General features: G+C 34.2%; 1 protein-coding gene across 1 annotated transcript in view; it reads left to right on the top strand.

The window, feature by feature from the left end:
- LOC129259695 (phosphatidylinositol-binding clathrin assembly protein-like) overlaps nucleotides 1–17,845 on the top strand; it is a 52,076-nt gene extending 34,231 nt beyond the window's left edge. The window contains exons 16-22 of the mRNA XM_064098898.1: nucleotides 887–1,055; nucleotides 4,868–4,933; nucleotides 6,125–6,266; nucleotides 8,697–8,741; nucleotides 9,480–9,563; nucleotides 10,921–11,052; nucleotides 11,919–17,845. Of these exons, the coding sequence (XP_063954968.1) occupies nucleotides 887–1,055; nucleotides 4,868–4,933; nucleotides 6,125–6,266; nucleotides 8,697–8,741; nucleotides 9,480–9,563; nucleotides 10,921–11,052; nucleotides 11,919–11,930 (650 nt within the window). The 3' untranslated portion in view covers nucleotides 11,931–17,845. The remainder of the gene's footprint in view (nucleotides 1–886; nucleotides 1,056–4,867; nucleotides 4,934–6,124; nucleotides 6,267–8,696; nucleotides 8,742–9,479; nucleotides 9,564–10,920; nucleotides 11,053–11,918) is intronic.
- The last annotated feature ends 202 nt before the right edge of the window (nucleotides 17,846–18,047 follow it).

Below are 18,047 nucleotides of genomic sequence, written 5' to 3'. Positions count from 1 at the left end.
TTTTAGTTTACTTTAAGAGTAGGAGGGGGTTTGGTACCCCTCCCTAGTTTAAACCTCTTTTGTGAATTTGAACCTGAGAGTTTACAATTAAAGAGAATTACAATTTTAGAGAATACCAGTGTATATTTTACTGTTGGTAATGATTAAATCAATTTTATCGTTTTGTACTGAGATGTGTTTCTTATTAGAGAGGTTTGTATCTATTTATAATTTTTGCATTAATTCAAGTAATGTTATTACGTGTATCTATCGGAAATTAAAATAATATATACTATTTTCATTATCCACCACAAATCTCTGTTATTCCAAAGTTTTCATATAATGATATCTTCATACATATGTTACATTGCAGATCAAAATAATTGCAACCATAACCAATTGTGATTTTTACTTTCACTCATTCAAATAAGTCAAAACCTCATGTCTTGAGAATGTTATAAGATTATTATGCTGTGCTTCAAAAATTAAGAAAAGGATACCTCAACCAAATTTCAATTCTTTTTTTATGAGGAATTGAGGATATCTTTCGCTGATATATATGTAAGGTCGGTTTTTAACAACCATTGGCTTCAAATTGGTCATAACCATCACATGTACAATATTTGGTTTTATGAAACTTCTCTCATGCCCATCACATAAAACTTATTAAAACTCTTCCACCAATACACTTACATACATGTACCAATTTGACCAAGCTCAATGGCCAATTACATCATATGTAACTTGGCTTATGGGAATTTACATAAAGAACAACAAAGAAATGTATGATACATCCTGTATTAATGGTTAATGACGCAATCGTAAGGAGATCATAGCCGACCTATCAGAAGCCTTCTTTCATATGATCTATCTTTAACTCATTTGCTTCTCCATCTTCTTCCCTCAGTCCAAACCTCTGCACCCATCATGGGTGACGTCCTCCAGCCCATGAATAGACAACCTCTGCCGCCCTCACAGGCAGAGGTCATGGCTACCAATGGAGGTAACAATCTAGACACAACGCTCGTCAAATTAGCAACAAATTTGGATATCAAAGGCTCTGCATCTCCCAAAAAGTGAGTATAAATTGCAACTTTGTTTTTCTTGGTTCTTTGTATTTTAGGTGTTACAAGGTGATTTAAAGTATGTTTTCCCTGTAGAAGTGTGTCTATTAACACCCCATCCACAAGAACAGTAAACATGAGCAACCAGTGTGCATAAACAATGGAATAATCAGGGGCCGCGGAACGGTTTCCATAGTGGGGGGGGGGGGGGGCTGACCATGCAAAAAATCACAATCATGTGGTCATTTTTGTCTCACCTGCATAGCAGAGTGAGACTATAGGCGCCGCTTTTCCGACGGCGGCGGCGGCGTCAACACCAAATCTTAACCTGAGGTTAAGATTTTGAAATGACAGCATAACTTAGAAAGTATATGGACCTAGTTCATGAAACTTGGCCATAAGGTTAATCAAGTATTACTGAACATCCTGCCTGAGTTTCATGTCACATGACCAAGGTCAAAGGTCATTTAGGGTCAATGAACTTAGACCATGTTGGGGGAATCAACATCAAAATCTTAACCTAAGGTTAAGTTTTTGAAATGTCATCATAACTTAGAAAATATATGGACCTAGTTCATGAAACTTATACATAATGTTAATCAAGTATCACTGAACATCCTGCATGAGTTTCACATCACATGACCAAGGTCAAAGGTCATTTAGGGTCAATGAACTTTGGCCGAATTGGGGGTATCTGTTGAATTACCATCATAACTTTGAAAGTTTATGGATCTGATTCATGAAACTTAGACATAATAGTAATCAAGTATTACTGAACATCCTGTGCAAGTTTCAGGTCACATGATCAAGGTCAAAGGTCATTTAGGGTCAATGAACTTTGGCCAAATTGGGGTATTTGTTGAATTACAGCCATAAATTTGAAAGTGTGTTGGTCTAGTTCATAAAACTTGGACATAATAGTAATCAAGTATCACTGAACATCCTGTGCGAGTTTCAGGTCACATGATCAAGGTCAAAGGTCATGTAAGGTCAAAGAACTTTGGCCACGCTGGGGGTATTTGTTGAATTGCCATCATATCTCTATAAGTGTATTGGTCTAGTTCATAAAACGTGGAAATAAGAGTAACCAAGTATCACTGAACATCTTGTGCGAGTTATAGTAGTTTTCAAAATCAGCACTGCTGCTATATTGAATCGCGTGATGCAGGTGAGACGGCCAGAGGCATTCCACTTGTTACGTTTTTGTACATGGTTTTGGAAAAAAGTGGGGGCTGAAGCCCCCAACCCCTCCCCCCGCTTCCGCGGCCCCTGATAATATCACAAAATTAGCAGTTTTCAACTTGTTTGCAAATCAAAACAAAAAACAAAGCAGCAACCCTAAAAACCCAACTTTTTTTGAGTATGCAAGCATTGGCTGTAACTTTCTTGCCTACAGAGAAAATATAAAGATGCAGTTAATATTTGAAAAGTGATATTTTTCTTGATTCCTTACATTTACATGGTAAGCTGAAGCAAATTGTCTAAAGTTAATATTCTAAATATCTCTGTTTCCAAAAGGAACCGACTTCACTCTATTCATTTTTTTCAACTCCCAACATTAAAGCAACAAATCTATGGCTATTGCTTCTTAATATTGATGGTAGTTTTTAACCAATTTGATTCACTTGGGAATATATATTTATTTCCTTACCTCTTCCATTGCAAAAGATAATGTTTGACAAGATGCTTAATATTCTGTCAATTTTTGCAGTATTATGTTTTTCATGAACAATGTAACAGGGCCTTTTGTGGTGTAATGGATGATAATTTGATTTTAATACATTGACATTTTGCAGTGATGTGCCCTTTCAATGAAAATCAATATTCTTTCTTGCGGTGCAGTTAATTGAATTTAGACTTGATCATTTAGTATAGATGTTTTGTCTATGAAAGATTGCACTTGCTTTAATACATTTCATGCATGTCATGAGAGAAAAAATAATGATTTACTCATGAAAGCTGTACATGTTATGAAATGCTTTGAACTAATGGCTGTTTTAGTGTAGTCTCAGTAGTACACTCATTTCATGTTTGTTTCATTTAGTACTATATATACCACGATATTGCTATTATTCATATACAGCCACTGTATTGTTTTGTAGTTGGTGGTGTAGTGTGTAAACATGTTTGTGTCTTATTTCATTCACTGTCATTTTGGCATTAACTTCCTTTTAAAATTATGAGGCTTTATTCTTTTCCGTCATAAGTCACAGTTTGTCCAGTGTTCTGTCTGTTTACAGTGTCTTGTTTCTGTTCTGAAACCATTGTTCTAACATTTTATATATATCTGTATTTATTGGCCTTTTTCAATCTTCTAGAACTTTTATTTACCAATTCGACTTTCTTGTTACTCTTAACACCAGTTCCAGTGTTGGTCAGACCTAAAAACAATTTAACCCAGTTTCTTTATTTTAGCAAATGAGTGGCAAGAAAATTTGCAGGCCTTAAATTTTGATAATTATAGGGCAAAGGCCACTTTTCAAAAGGGCACATTTTTATGTTACAACACAAATAATAAGAAGAATAAATAAAAAGGCACAAAAAATATTCAAGGCTAGTGAAACATTAAGGCCAATCAATAGAGTATCCAATACCATAGTCTTGATTTAATTTTAACAATGCACCCAATTAGAAATACAAACAATTCTAAAGAAGTCACATACTTTTTGACATTATGTCCATATTTCAACAATTTTACGCTACATTTGAATCACTTCAGATGATTTTCCATCTGCAACTGATACTGGACATGATCTGTAACATTTTACATAATTTAAACACAACTGGTTTTAACTTTACTTTAGCATTTTTGTTACTGTGTCATTTTAAATCATCTATCTTTCTCTCTCTCTCTCTCTCTCTTACTCTCTCATCTCTCTCTGAGATGCCTTGGTGTATTTGTGTATTAATCCATGTTTTGTTTCCATCCATACATGTATTTAATTCAAAGGAAACATAATAAGTGGCTTTGTTGGTTTATAATGCTTGATTCTCATTTTTACACAAATCTACATAAAATTGACTCACCCATTTAACCAATCCTCTTTTTCCATTTGGTTTGCTTTTCTTCTTTGCACATTCATATATCATTCTTTCCTTTCCTTTCCCTTTCTCATTGCAAAACCCCTCCCCTATGATGCCAATATTTTTTAAAACACTTGTGGCAACTTTTTTTTTTTTTTTTTAAATTCATTTTGGGTAAATTTGTCCATTCAAACATAAACCTGCAATCCATCAAACTAATCTAAAACTCCTTGTTTCACATTTCTTCTCCTGTTTTACTTTTTAATCACCTTGTGTTGACCACTCCCCTTCCATTTTCCCGCCCCTATTTTACTTTCACATCCTGAATATCTTTATGATTTTATGGATACATCTCTTATTTCTTTCTTTTGCTGCTTTCTGATAACTCCCTTATTTGAATTTATTATTTCTCAATCTCACATTTACATATAAATACTTCAAATCCTCAACATATACCCCCCCCCCTTCCCCCACTTATGCACCCCAATACACATTCTCACCACTCATTATCGCCCCTCTCCTTTTCACCATCAAATCTCCATTTCCTCTTTTCATCTTTTCTAATTTGGTTTTTCATTTCTTATCACTTTTTCCATTCATCATTTAAATTTTCAATGCCTTAATCCTTACCGTTTTACCCATTTTTGCTTCCCCAATACACCCATCCCATCCATCCTGCATCACCCCGTACCCATCACCATGCCTATCATCCTCTTCCATTCTTCATCATCTCTTTCTCTGGGATGCGTTCCGTTTGCGGTGCTCTCATGCCCTCTCTCATCACACACTTACTAATGCAGAACTGCTGGAGCTGGGAGTGGAAGTGGTGTACTTGATTTTGATCTTCATGGAATGGGCCGTTTGAAGTAGGTGCTCGGTGGCGTAGTCATGTCTATTAACCCCATTTAATCCATTGGTGGCTGGGGGTGTCATTTAGGGTGCATGCTTCAAATAGATTAGCATCCAAAGGGTTAATTCTCAAACCTCTACAATGCATTCGCTTCACATTGAGTCAGGCATAGACCTCTAACCAGCATTTTACTATAAAACATAGATTCTTGTCAAACTTATAGATCCCTAACAAAAAGAATATGCTTCTGATGGTTTGATTTTAAAAATTATTTATCCTAACAAATCTCTTTGTTGCTCTGTGTTTCTTTCAAAACCATGTCATGCAATTATCTTACATTTTGAGCTTGTGATTACATGCACCTCAATAATATTTCTTCTTTTATAGCACTCCAGTGTTTATTCAGACCATGCTTTGATGATTACATTCATAATTAAATGGAAGTATTTGACTTGGTTTAAATTGTGTCGTGCACCAATGATTTTTTTTTCAAAATTGCATCCCTTCCTAAACATGTTGCATTTTCCTCTTCTTATTTTTGTTGTTTAATGTGTCAAATTTAGAAAGGATGGAGGGTGCAAATCATTTGGAATAATACTTAACAATTTCATGCTGATTGCAGGTCTATGCCTTGATAATATTTTTTTGAGAAAGAAAATCATTCCATTTCATGATACTCACTGTTGATCAAAAAAGCTGATTAATTTGCCTTGAAAGTTTGGCCCATTACATGTACATATAGTTGCATGTCCATTTGAGGCTGGCTGGCTGTCAATTTAGGTGTAATTGCATGACATGATTATGATTCTTAAGATTTAAAAATATATTTTTATAATTTCTCCATATAAAAAGCAGAAATGCTGTGTATAAACTGTAATTAATAATTTTTATGTAATATTCCAATTTGAAAAGTATACACATTAAAATTGAACATTTGTATTTCTTTCTTATGTTTTAATTTTAAACATGATTGAATGATGATGTAATTAATATACCACTAAGCTGATAACTACTGAAATATTATGTTTCTAAAGAATGAATACACATACAAAACAAAGTTCCAATTGGTTGTGTAATATTTTTTCATAAAGTAACATTTTTTAAAACTTAATTTAATTACATGATTTATTTAAGTTGCTGTAAACATCCTTAAAAGTGAACTCTTGTTGAATTGGTCTTGATCCATAAACCTTGATTTGTGTTATAGGACTGAACACCAGTGGACCAAGAATTCACCATCACAGAGGACTGGAGGGGCAGGTTGGTCACCTCAGAAGGTTCCAATGGGGTCATCAGCTGCCCCTGCATGGGGTGGAACGGCAGCCCCAATGGGTGGTGGTGGTTACATGGTAAGTCAATCAACAGGGATTTGAATCCAGGCTCTCAAGTCCAGAGCACTGTAGACAACTTATCTGTAATGTACACTGTCATTCAATAAAGTTGGGGTGATACACAATGGCCCGTATTCTGAAGTCAGGTTTAATTTAAACTATGGTTTTTTAGTTGTGGTTTTAACTATGGAAAGCCAGTTGTTACACAAATCTGTAACAGTAGAGGTTCAATGTATCAGCTTATTTGACTCTCAAAACGTTATTAATTGCCTGGGAAGGATAAGTATGACAACTGTCTTCACCATTAATTAATTAGTGAAGAGCACAGTTAGCAAGAGAAGCATTCACTGTAAACAAAATTTTGAAACGTTTGGCTTCCCATAATTTTAGCATAGAGTTAGACCATGGTCTAAGTTAAACCTGACTTCAGAATACGGGCCTTTGAGTATGTTAAATCTACATATCTGGGTCTATTTCACAAATGTTAAAGTCTGATTACATATCGTACCTAAATTCTCAACCGAGTGTGGTTTGTAATGCATCACTAATTTGGTCAGATCATGGGATTGCACTTGTTTGAATTAATAATTGAAATTGCACGTTAAATATCATGTGCACGTTTGAACTTACGTGTGACTTTAGTCAGACTTAATCTTTGTGAAACATCCCCCTTATTACTATCATCAAACTATTAATCATAACAGATCATTTCACAGTGACAAGACATTAGCTCCTGCGACATTTGCTCCGGTCTTAATATCTCAGAAGGCATATGGTTAGAGTTAGGATTGTAATAAAGTTTTTGGTTCAGAATACTTTGAAGATAAGGATTAGGGTTTATGGAACCCATTTCACTGCACATGCTACAAGTAGCATCAAACATTCATTAAAATTTCAATTTTCACTCCAAAGCAATGCAGACTTAAAATGGAATACCATTTTTCATAAAGAATACTAAATTTGAATTTCAACTTTGGATTTTTGCAAATTTCAAATTTCTATAAATATTTTCTATCATCATATTCATTTCTGATGTACACCAACTGCAAATTTATGCGGAAATGCCGAAATGAAAGAAAAAAAATTCCCTAAATTGGCAACATGGAATTCTCAAAATAGTAATGCTAATGTGCTAATGTTGCAAAGTTAAAGAAAAAAATTGGATCAAATAAGCTCTAACTAAGTCAATGGGTGATTTTAAGTACAGTGTTCGGTGTTGAGAGCATGAAAAGGCTGCTAAACCGAGCTGGGTTTAGACCAGGTTCAGAGGAGCGATACCGATTGTATTATCGATAGCCTATGACGTCACGCCTCTGCCCTATGCGCTGCTCATCATCTCAACTTTACGCGAGAAATTCTCGACGACGGAAGTGAAATCGGGGAGAAATTGCAATACAATCTTATCGTACAGAATGCAAAGGTTAAAATCACCGCAAGAATCAGAAAGCATAAATATCAATTAATATTGATTATAAATGTTGTGGCTGGTATTGGTGTTGTCACAACACCAACACCCGATTTCAACACCGTACTTGAAATCACCCATTGTCCAGAATAACTTCATTCATTCATCTCACCTCTCTTCTCTTCACCTGTAGCATTTGGGCCCTGTTGTATAAAGCTTAGTGATTGATGGTAGTGCTGATTTTCGCGATTGATTATACACAATCAATGCAATCATTCATAGATCTCAACACTACAATCAATTACAATGCTTTATGATACTGGGCCCAGTAAACCTATCATTGCTTTCCTTACTATTCATCACATTTTCAGATTCTTTTTTTATTAAATTCACTTCATCTTCTGCAATCTGTTCACATGAAATTCATATGATACATGAATTATATAATTTCAGGGTTTGTTGTTGAGACAATATGAGCAAAAATATATTGTTCGTCAAAAATAAAAGTATAGAATAAAATGTTAATGTAGCCATACTCGGGATGTGCATTTACATACATGTATAAGCCTGTTTGGCAAAAAAATTGATGTGATAAACACAATTCAAACCATTCCTGAGAATTTGAGGAATGATTTTAAACTTAACACAAGATTTGAATGTCTAATTTGTTTTATCAATTTATAATGATAGATACATGTAGGCTGCCTCCATCAGACAGATTTGTTTATTTTGTTTTAATGTCATTATTCAGAAGTTTATGTATATGTTATCATGCTGCATTCATTTTGCCTTTATTTGTATTTATATCTCACATTCATTACTTGAATCTGTCCTTATATAGTCGCATTTCATCTCCTATAGCATTTCATTTTGTATTGTGTGATATCATTTCCTTCATTGTAACCTCCTTTTAAACTAACATTCATGTAGTTTGTCATTATAACATCCTGTCCTCATTTGAAACATATTGCTAACAAATTTCATTTCTGTTAACACAATTCTCACTTCATGCTTTCACAAAACATTAAAATAATGATGTAAAGGAGCTTGAGTCTGCACCAACACCTCCACCACCAAATACTACCATGGTGAGTTTGAACACCCCTGTTTGACTAATGGTTCAGTCTTCAAGGAGTATTGAACCCAATGGCTATGTTTGTCTTTTGTGGTATAATCCATTATAATGGAGGTGAACTTCAGTGTTTTTTTTATGGTGATATTCCTATTATGCTTCCAGTAAGAAAAAAGGCCTACATGTATATACAGTGTGAGAAGTATATACATGTTTGAAAGTGTTTATATAAACCTTTCATTTTTCATTATTGTGCTTAGAAAATACAGTGATGAAGGTAACTTTACATTAGTGGTGTAGTACAGTACATTACATCTTGCCAGTCCAGTATATATCTGTGCTTTTTGGAATTTTCTTGTATTCAAGCATAATCTAAGCTAATTCAAGGGGCTGTCAGTCAGTTGGACCCCCGCCCTAATTTCCATAATAGATTACAAAACAGTTCCATTGGAAAAAAAATCTAGCAAAACCGTTTACACTTCATTCAACATCTTTTCAAAATTCCACATTTTTGGTCGAATGGACACCCACCTCCTATCAAATCTTTGACTAAAAAAAGAACTTGGTTAAAAATTCATTGAAAATAACACATATTCTTTATGCAGAATATATCAGTACATCAGATCTTTTATTACAGGCAGTTTTCATCAGTTCTGAGGACCCCCCCCCCCCCCTCCTGAGTCTAGAGCTGTGGTCCCTAATCAAAATATTAGTAGTACTTCATCCTCATTATTGTATATATGTTTGGTTTCAGGGTGGTCAGACAGCCGATTGGAGGGGTCAAGCATTCTCAGGACAATTTGGTGCTCAACAACCAGGAATGGTCCAACCTGGAATGGTATGTTGTTTCTTTTAGAATATGATGATAACTGGGCCCTGTCTTTAATACACAGAGTTGCATGAAAGGACTTGTCGGATGTATTATCTGACAAGTCCCATTTTATCCGGCAGTTACCGTAGTAACAGTGCTTCTCAGCCAATCAAAAGTGACGAAAGTTGTCAGATCTGACAACTTGTTGGACAAAAATAGTTGATGAAACGTTCCCCTGGGGCTTGTGCATAAAACTTTTTACCTGAGAAAACTCAGGTTGTTTTTACCGGAGTTTTTGCCCTGTGTTAAAGTCAATGGCAGAAATCAGACTAACCAGAGTTTTCTCAGGTAAAAAGTTTTATGCAAAGGGCCACTGGTGGATGTTTCGTAAAGCTGTTCGTAAGTTACAAATGACTGGTGACCCTTTCCTGTGTTAAATGATATATCCATTGGTAGCTGACTGTGCACCTAAGAACATGTTCCAATCTTGTGTAAAGTCTTTTGTAACTTTACGTACAGCTCTATGAAACACTCATGTGGGCTCCGTAACACAAAGGTTAGCGATTAATCACTGCTTGATTTTATGATTGATTGTACATTGTAGTCAATGCAATCAATCGTTTAAAAAATGTTTTTCGATCATTGCTAAGCTTTGTGTTGGGAGCGCCCCTGGGCTTCATCTTACGAAGAGTTGCGAGAGATTAAAATCAATCTCAAATTACGATTGGTCTAAATTTGTGTAGTAAAGATATAGGAGTTTTAGATCATTTACTATTCAAGTTCGATGTTAATCTATCGCAACTCTTTGTAAGACAGGGCCAAGTGAGTGCTTCATAAAGCATCTTATTTGTGATTTTAATTGTCTTTGTACTGGAGATTTGCTCAGCCAAGCAGAAGGATTTTAGGTGCTTATACTAGTGTTCAGTGAGAAGAACTAACAATAACTTTCAAGTCAGAATTATAATATCCCAAGTCCTTCTGAAGCACATTGAAACATTGAATGATAATATGTATGTGCCATACAAGTATGGAATATTAATCTTATTATCATTACAGTTTCACTGAACAGTTTGGTTATAAGCCTCTTACTCTTAATTGTTCCTGAATCTATTACTATTATATTAGTACTTTTTCTCTCTCGTTCTTTCTCTCTTCTTTCACTGCGCCTTGGGCACTCTGCCGAGTGGATTTGGCGCATTACAAATCACATATATTATTATTATTATAAGCTACTAAAATCCTTGCATCTGATTGGTTGAGTCAATACCCTCATACCTTTGGGAGCACCTGAGACATTGAATGATAATAGATATGTGCTTTCTGAGTACAGAATATTATTGTTATTATCATTACATTGGCATTTTTTGTACTTTTTTTTTGATAGGGCGTGGGTGTAAGACCAGTGGGTATGGCACCGATGGGCATGTATGGTCAACCTGTAGGAGGTATGGCTCAACCTATGTACAACCAACCAACAAGACCACCTGCACCAGCCCAAGCACCTGCAGATCCATTTGTAAGTTCATCTTGTTTATGTAGAGTATTGAGAGGACCTGTCGCATGAAATATGATATAATTGATTGGTTTGATTTAATATTTTTTGTTGGCTGTTAAACCTCTCTCAAGAAAATAAAAAAAGTAGGACAGCTCAATATAATCATTTTAAGAGTTATGACATAAATGGCAACATTGTTTTGCCTACAAGGAGGTCTTTACAGGAATCAAGAGACTGTTTTCAGGCAATATGAGGTTGCCACCAATGCTAAAATAATTATAAAATACAGCTTTATCTGAGCTGTCCTAAAAATATTTGTATTTGAGATACAAGGTTTTTACAACCCACCAATGATCTCCTTACCATCCAAGTCTGATTAACAATGGTAACATCACCATCAACATTGATAGCCAAAATTAACATATATTATTTTGCAAAGTGCATTTGGTATAATGAAAAATCACTTTTGTCATAAATACACTGTACTGCTTAATTTGGATCTCTATCACATTGTATAGTTTGCACTCTCTTCTAAAATTGATAGTTTGTTGTAAAATTGGATGTAAAAAAAATCATCCTGTATTAGACTGGGGCCCTGTTTCCCATGATTATTATACAAAACAACTAGCATTTTATTTCAAATTGATATCAACCAATCAAATGCCGTAATTCCCAAAGCTCATTATAGTAGGGTATGATAGCAAATATTTTTAAACAGAGCCCTTGGCCATACCAGTATAGGCCAGTATAGGCATCTTGAGTGTCTCCTGTAAGATATACGATAGACTCAAATAAAAGTAATTGCAGTCATTCTCCAGATAGTATATTTAATTTTAATTAATGACATTAACGTCTCTTTTCTCTCTCTTCCATTTTATCTTACCCAGGGAAATCTCTGAAAGCGGTCAACACGATATGACCATCTAGTTTCATAGGTGTCATCTCCACAGAGATATATGGATATATGAATATATATATAAATAGATAAATATATAAATATATATATATTATGATATGAGTGGACATTTTCAAAGTGGAGAAAAGAAGATGTTTGTGACCAATCATTTAGAAAGCAGCAACAAGAATCATGAAAGTGATTTGTTTTTTTGACGGCATCCACTCTCCTTTGTCACCTTTTGTGAATGAGCGATTCCAGTCACCCGTGTTCATATTATCGCAAGTGAACTCGTACGTCAGCCATCATGCACTGTATCCCGTGTTTGATAATCTCAACGTATCATGCATGACACTGTGTTAGTTATTCATTTACATGGATCGATTCAATAGTGCTTGTCTCTGAAGACGTAACCCTTAGCCTCTATCAATATACCCATTCCTGCGCCATTCGTCTGGAGAATGAGATCAGGTTGAAATGAATATTTGTGATGGATATGTGAACTACAACAAAGTCATGCCAATGTCAACTGTTGATGAAATATGGTAGAAAGCAAAAGAAGGAAATTGGAAGTTTGGAGCATTATATGGAGAGTGCAGGGAGTCCATTTATCAGGAGAATTGGACTTGACAATGAATACCAGTTCATGCTTCTGTGTATGTTGCAGATATAAAGCATGTCCTGCTTTGTTAATTGTTGTACATTTAAAATCGTTATGAATGTATGCCACTGTCCGAGTGTTTTATAATCACCTCATAGAGACAAACATAACCACCTTTGATGGGATCAGATTATGAAGTTACAGAATACATTGTAGGTTTCAAAACTGCCACAGCAAAATAGACAAAGTGATTGCATTGCTCCAGTTACACCAACACAACTGACTCCAGACCGATCTAAGCTTTTACATCATTTTGAATGGCATTATCATCATTTTCTTTAGGTCAGTTTCATTTGTGTGACTGGAGTATAACGCAAATGTGAATATTGTTATTTTCTTCTTGTAAGGAATACTTCAAAGGCTTTGTTTTAATACGAGGTGCAAAAGCATGGTGGTTGTTTGAAATGATACTGTATCAACACACAATGAGCTAATTGTGTGTTGTTGTTGCTAAATCAGTCAAACCTCAGATGGTAATAGCAGCAGTTCTATGAGTCATATGTCATTCAGATTTGGAGTCCTTTGTTTGAACGTTGAAGCAAAATGATATGAATTACATCTGGGGCCCTGGGGGTGTGTTTTTTTTTGCCTTGGCAGGTTGGGCGGTAGTTATTTTCCAGGAAAGCCAAGCACTACTATGTAGAGTCATGAAATATCTACAATATCACATATTCGTTGGCATTATACTGTATACATGGTATCATGGTTTGAAGTAAATGGAGAAGGCATGTTCAAACTTATCTTGAATATTATTTATGAAATCATTTCAATAATTTGTCTGACTTTTTCATGGACGTGCTGAAGAACATGGAAGGACTAATGAAGTCTAGCTGATATTAGAGTGTAATATAAATCTTGTTCTAGTTTTAATGTGTACTTCCCCTCATTGACTGACATGTATCTGTTTATGATGGAAGAGATAGCAAGGGATTCTGTATTTCAATGCTCTTTTTACCTCCTAGAATAAATAATTCTATAATGATGTAACAATAATGTTCAACCTTGTAATTATTCAAGAAAATTATTCATTGATTCTCAGAACACACATATTTCTAAATATATTCTTTTTGTAATCAATCTTTTGTACATATCCATGGTCATATTTTGGGGAACATTTTCAGATAAACAGGAATCAGAGAGCAATGTGCTGAATTTGTATCATTTGGAAAACTTCTTTTCTGTATGACCTTTTGATATGTTTGACTTGTTTATTCTAATAACAACTACTGCCACCAAACGAAATAGAGAAACATCATGTTATTATGAAGTTTTCCTCAAGTGTTACTAGTTCTGTTCCTCACTGAATTGGATGGCAATATTTTAATGTATGGAGCAAATTTGGCTTGAATATAATGGTATCAGTCTTTATTGTTTTTCTTTCACACTACCTAAATTCACATGTCATCATCTTCCCTTATTTTTGGTAATTTTCAGCAATGTTACTTCAGTGAGCAATGATATAAATTTTTCATATTTTGAATATACATAAAAATCCTTTAAATGTTAATATTTATCATCCCTTCCCCCAACTTAAATGGTTGTTAAAGGCATATTCATGATAGATCCTTTTATGAAAAAAGTACTTTTATTTAGAGGGTGATGCATATTATATGGATTATGGAAGTATAGTTATGTTCAAGGGTAAGGCATTGAACTTGATCTGCTGAATTATGAAAAAAGCAATTTCTCATTTGAAATATGACTTGAGGAAGAGGTGTTCATAACTGCCAGAATGGATGTCGCACATAATCTTTAATAGTTCAATGATGGATAACGGTAGGAAATGCATATTTTTTATTTGTTTTAATTTGAGCCAAAGAATCTTCGACTGTCCATTTCTTGATTGTACTGAACATGGCTCCAGAAAGCTTCAAATCGTGCAACATGTACGTTCATGTACTGAGAATGGCAATCTCTCCGGATTAAATTAGAAAATTAATTATGATTCTTTTATTCAGGAAAAATAGGAATTTCGAAATTTGGTTTTGTAATTTATTCAAGATGTCCAAATGACTGATAATCAGCATGTGCACCAAAATCATTGTTTTAATATGAAATTTATAATGAAGTTTGATGGGCTTTTAATAATTTGAAGAATCAACACTTGTACGCCCCAAACTTAAACAGAAGCTGACTTTGTATAATGAAACCTGTATTTTGTAATTCAAAGACGTTTTATATCAATATTATTTTGCACAATTATTGAATTGTATCAAAGATTTATCACGGATGAGACTCTGCATGAGAATGTGTATATTTGTAGAAAAATGACTTTTTCGATAAAAATTGGGGAGATTCTACATGTTTGTTATTTCTTAATGTTTATTGTGTGTCAATTGAATAACATTGTGCATATTATATATAGGAAAGATAATTGGAACAGGTATGTAAATCTTAATGTCAAATCGATTGAATTATATCTGAGTGAGTGTATGATAGAGAAAATGATGATATGTTGCTAGTGATTGTGTGCGTGTCTATAAAAGAGAGAGAGTTAGAGAGTGAAAGGGAGAGAGAGAAAACGAATTAAAGTGTGTGAGGCAGTGTTTGTAATATCTGTGTGTTGATAATCTATTTTGATTAGTAAATTACCATACAGATCGTAATAAACTGTTTCAAAGTGTGTATAATAATTGCAAAAGCCTTTCCTTATAAATTTGCTGAATTATTTCCTCCAAACTTGTGAGTTTCGTGATTTTGTTTCATTGAATGATTATTTGAAATCAATGATGTTTAGTTTAAGGAATCACATTTTGGATGATATTTATCCTTGTTTCTTCCCTAGGTTTAAATTTAGGATGTACAATATGACAGAATGATAGAGACTTAAAAATAAAATAAACAGTGTATGTATTTTGATGGGAAAATGCATCCCCCCTTCCTGAAATGATTTAGACCTTATTTAATTATTATTTTTTTTAATCAATTTATCAAGCATTAATGAAATGGAAAAATAATTGGCATTAATCTATTTACATTTAGGGTGAAATTGAGAAGAAGATATCCTAGGCTCCTCATCTGGGGCCCTGTTAACACAAAACTTGACAGTTGATTGTAATTTTATTTTTATTTTTACGACTGACTGTGCATTAATACCAATGGCATTGATCAGTAATGTATCTGGTCATGCACAGCATTCATGCCTGTCATATTTCACTTTCCAGGCACACAATAATACAATCACCCTGGCTTTAGACTGGCTGTCAGCAAGTATATAAAGGGACTAATTCCTGCAATCTATATGTTTTACATGTTCACCTCAAGTTGGTGTGTTTGCTAATGAACAATGTCTTACCATGGATGTAAGTACTACTCTGACAAGTAGGTCCATGGTCTTACCAAAGGACTGTGTAGAGTGAGATCTGTTCATCATACCTTTCAAGTTCACATTCTATTCACTCTTTCTTCACACATTCATTTGCTAAGCTTGGTATGGGATTGGTATAATTTATCATGTTATTATTTGTCACAGTGCCATGGGACGTAGCCAGGATTTTATACCAGAAGGAGCCCATAAAAGTGCCAATTTCTTTCTCACTTTTTGACTAGCCAGAAAATATATTTCTTACTCTCCAAAAGGATGTGATTCAAAAAAAAAATGACAAGCAGAAAAGATTGTGTTCTTACCTCAAAGGAGAAGGGGGCACTACTCAGAAAAGCGAGACATAATGTACACTTAAAAAAAAAAAAAAGAAAGGTGTATGCCCCCTTTGGATCCATACCTGACGGGACCAATATTCCTTGAGCATTTATACCTATTTAGCATTAAAGAGAAAAGTTAAAATTTTCAACAAAATGTGTATTTTCTTGGTAACCAAGAAATGGTTACTGTCGGACTGATCCCAGAACCATTCTGATACTTAGTCATAGGATTATATAAATATTGGTAGCCATGTTAAATATAGAAATAAATGTCTCCCCAACATATGGTTATTGTTTAAATCTGTCATTTGTCAAGCTCATGCAATATCCAATTGATCATGTAGTGCAAACAAAGAAAGATCAATTCCCCAAACAGTATTGTTTTACTTGTTAAATTAGAACTGTGATCAGGCTTTGCGAAACACTTGTTAGTTTGCTGTAAAAGTTAGAAGTTGAATTTATGATATGTAGTATGCAAAACAAGAATAAGGCATACGTTCTTGTTTAAGTTACGTGAAAGCAATATCTATTTCCTTTTTCTTGTATTTCATTTATTTGCTGTTTTTAGTGTTATTACTTCATGTTATTTTTATTTTTATAATTCTGGTCATGTTCAGTAATGCATTATTTCCATTATGGATGACACTCATATTTGTAATATGATTATTTTTGGTCTGATACAAGTGTTCTATATGAATATTCATGTTGACTGCTCTGAATCCCAAAAAGAAATGGTCTTTAGACTAACAAATAATCAAGTAATAATCCTGTTATATAAATTATTTGTACATTTATTGACCTTACCCAGTTGTTAAAATGAAAATTGTGGTTTATTAATGAATTAAATGTATAAATGAGGTAGTCCTCCGCTCATTTAGTTGATGTATGGTTGAATATATTGAGAGATCAGTGGAGCGTTTCATGAAAGGACTTGTCGGATGTTTTATCCCACAAGTCCCATTTTATCCGACAGTTACCATAGGAACTGTGCTTCTCAGCCAATCAAAATCAAAGAAAGTTGTCAGATGTGACAACTTGTCAGACAAAATATTCATGTAATGCTCCCTAGGAGAGCATTTTAAGTTGCCAGATGTGACAACTTACCTTGATTTTGTTCGGCTGAAAATCACTTACTATGATAACTGTCAGATAAAATGGAACTAAACTGTCCAACGATTCCTTTCATGAGACGCTCCACAGAACTTTGATTACAATGTACACAATTTCTATAAGTAAAAAACCCTGTTGAATTACTGTAGGTGTGCGTTTGAGATCTTTGTCCATTTTGATATATTATCAACGATAATTGATTACTAGCTATATTCCCTTGTATGTCCCATGCATCTTAATTTCTACTATGCAGTCAGTATACCATTTAAATCCAATTTCTATTGAATGACTATTGAGACAAGCCATCATCTGTAAAACCTTCGTGATCAGATATTTGTCTTGTATTGTTTTTTTTTTTTTTTTTACAAATGTGACAAAATGATGTACAAACGATTAGTTTGTATTTTTGTTTTTTCTTCTCAGAGCCGTATCTACTTCTATCTGTAGAAAATGGAAATATGTTGGTCCTGTGACCCAATAAATGAAAATAAAATGATGAAAAGAAACTCTTTGAAGCGAATCAGATTTATATTTCTGGATGTGGTTACTCTTTAGGTTTATCAAATAAAAAATAAAAAGTAGGAAAAGAGAGAAAAGGAAAGGAAAGGGAGAGGGGGAAGAAGGGATACGAGAGATGGAGAGAGTGAAAGAGAGAGAGAAGGGGGTGAAAAGGAGAGGAGGGAAACGAAAGGGAGATATATATGTTCA

Source organism: Lytechinus pictus, chromosome 4, assembly GCF_037042905.1.
Source record: "Lytechinus pictus isolate F3 Inbred chromosome 4, Lp3.0, whole genome shotgun sequence".
Taxonomy (NCBI): Eukaryota; Metazoa; Echinodermata; class Echinoidea; order Temnopleuroida; family Toxopneustidae; genus Lytechinus; species Lytechinus pictus.
Note: the sequence above shows the minus strand (reverse complement) of the source record. Positions and strands in the feature narration are given on the sequence as shown.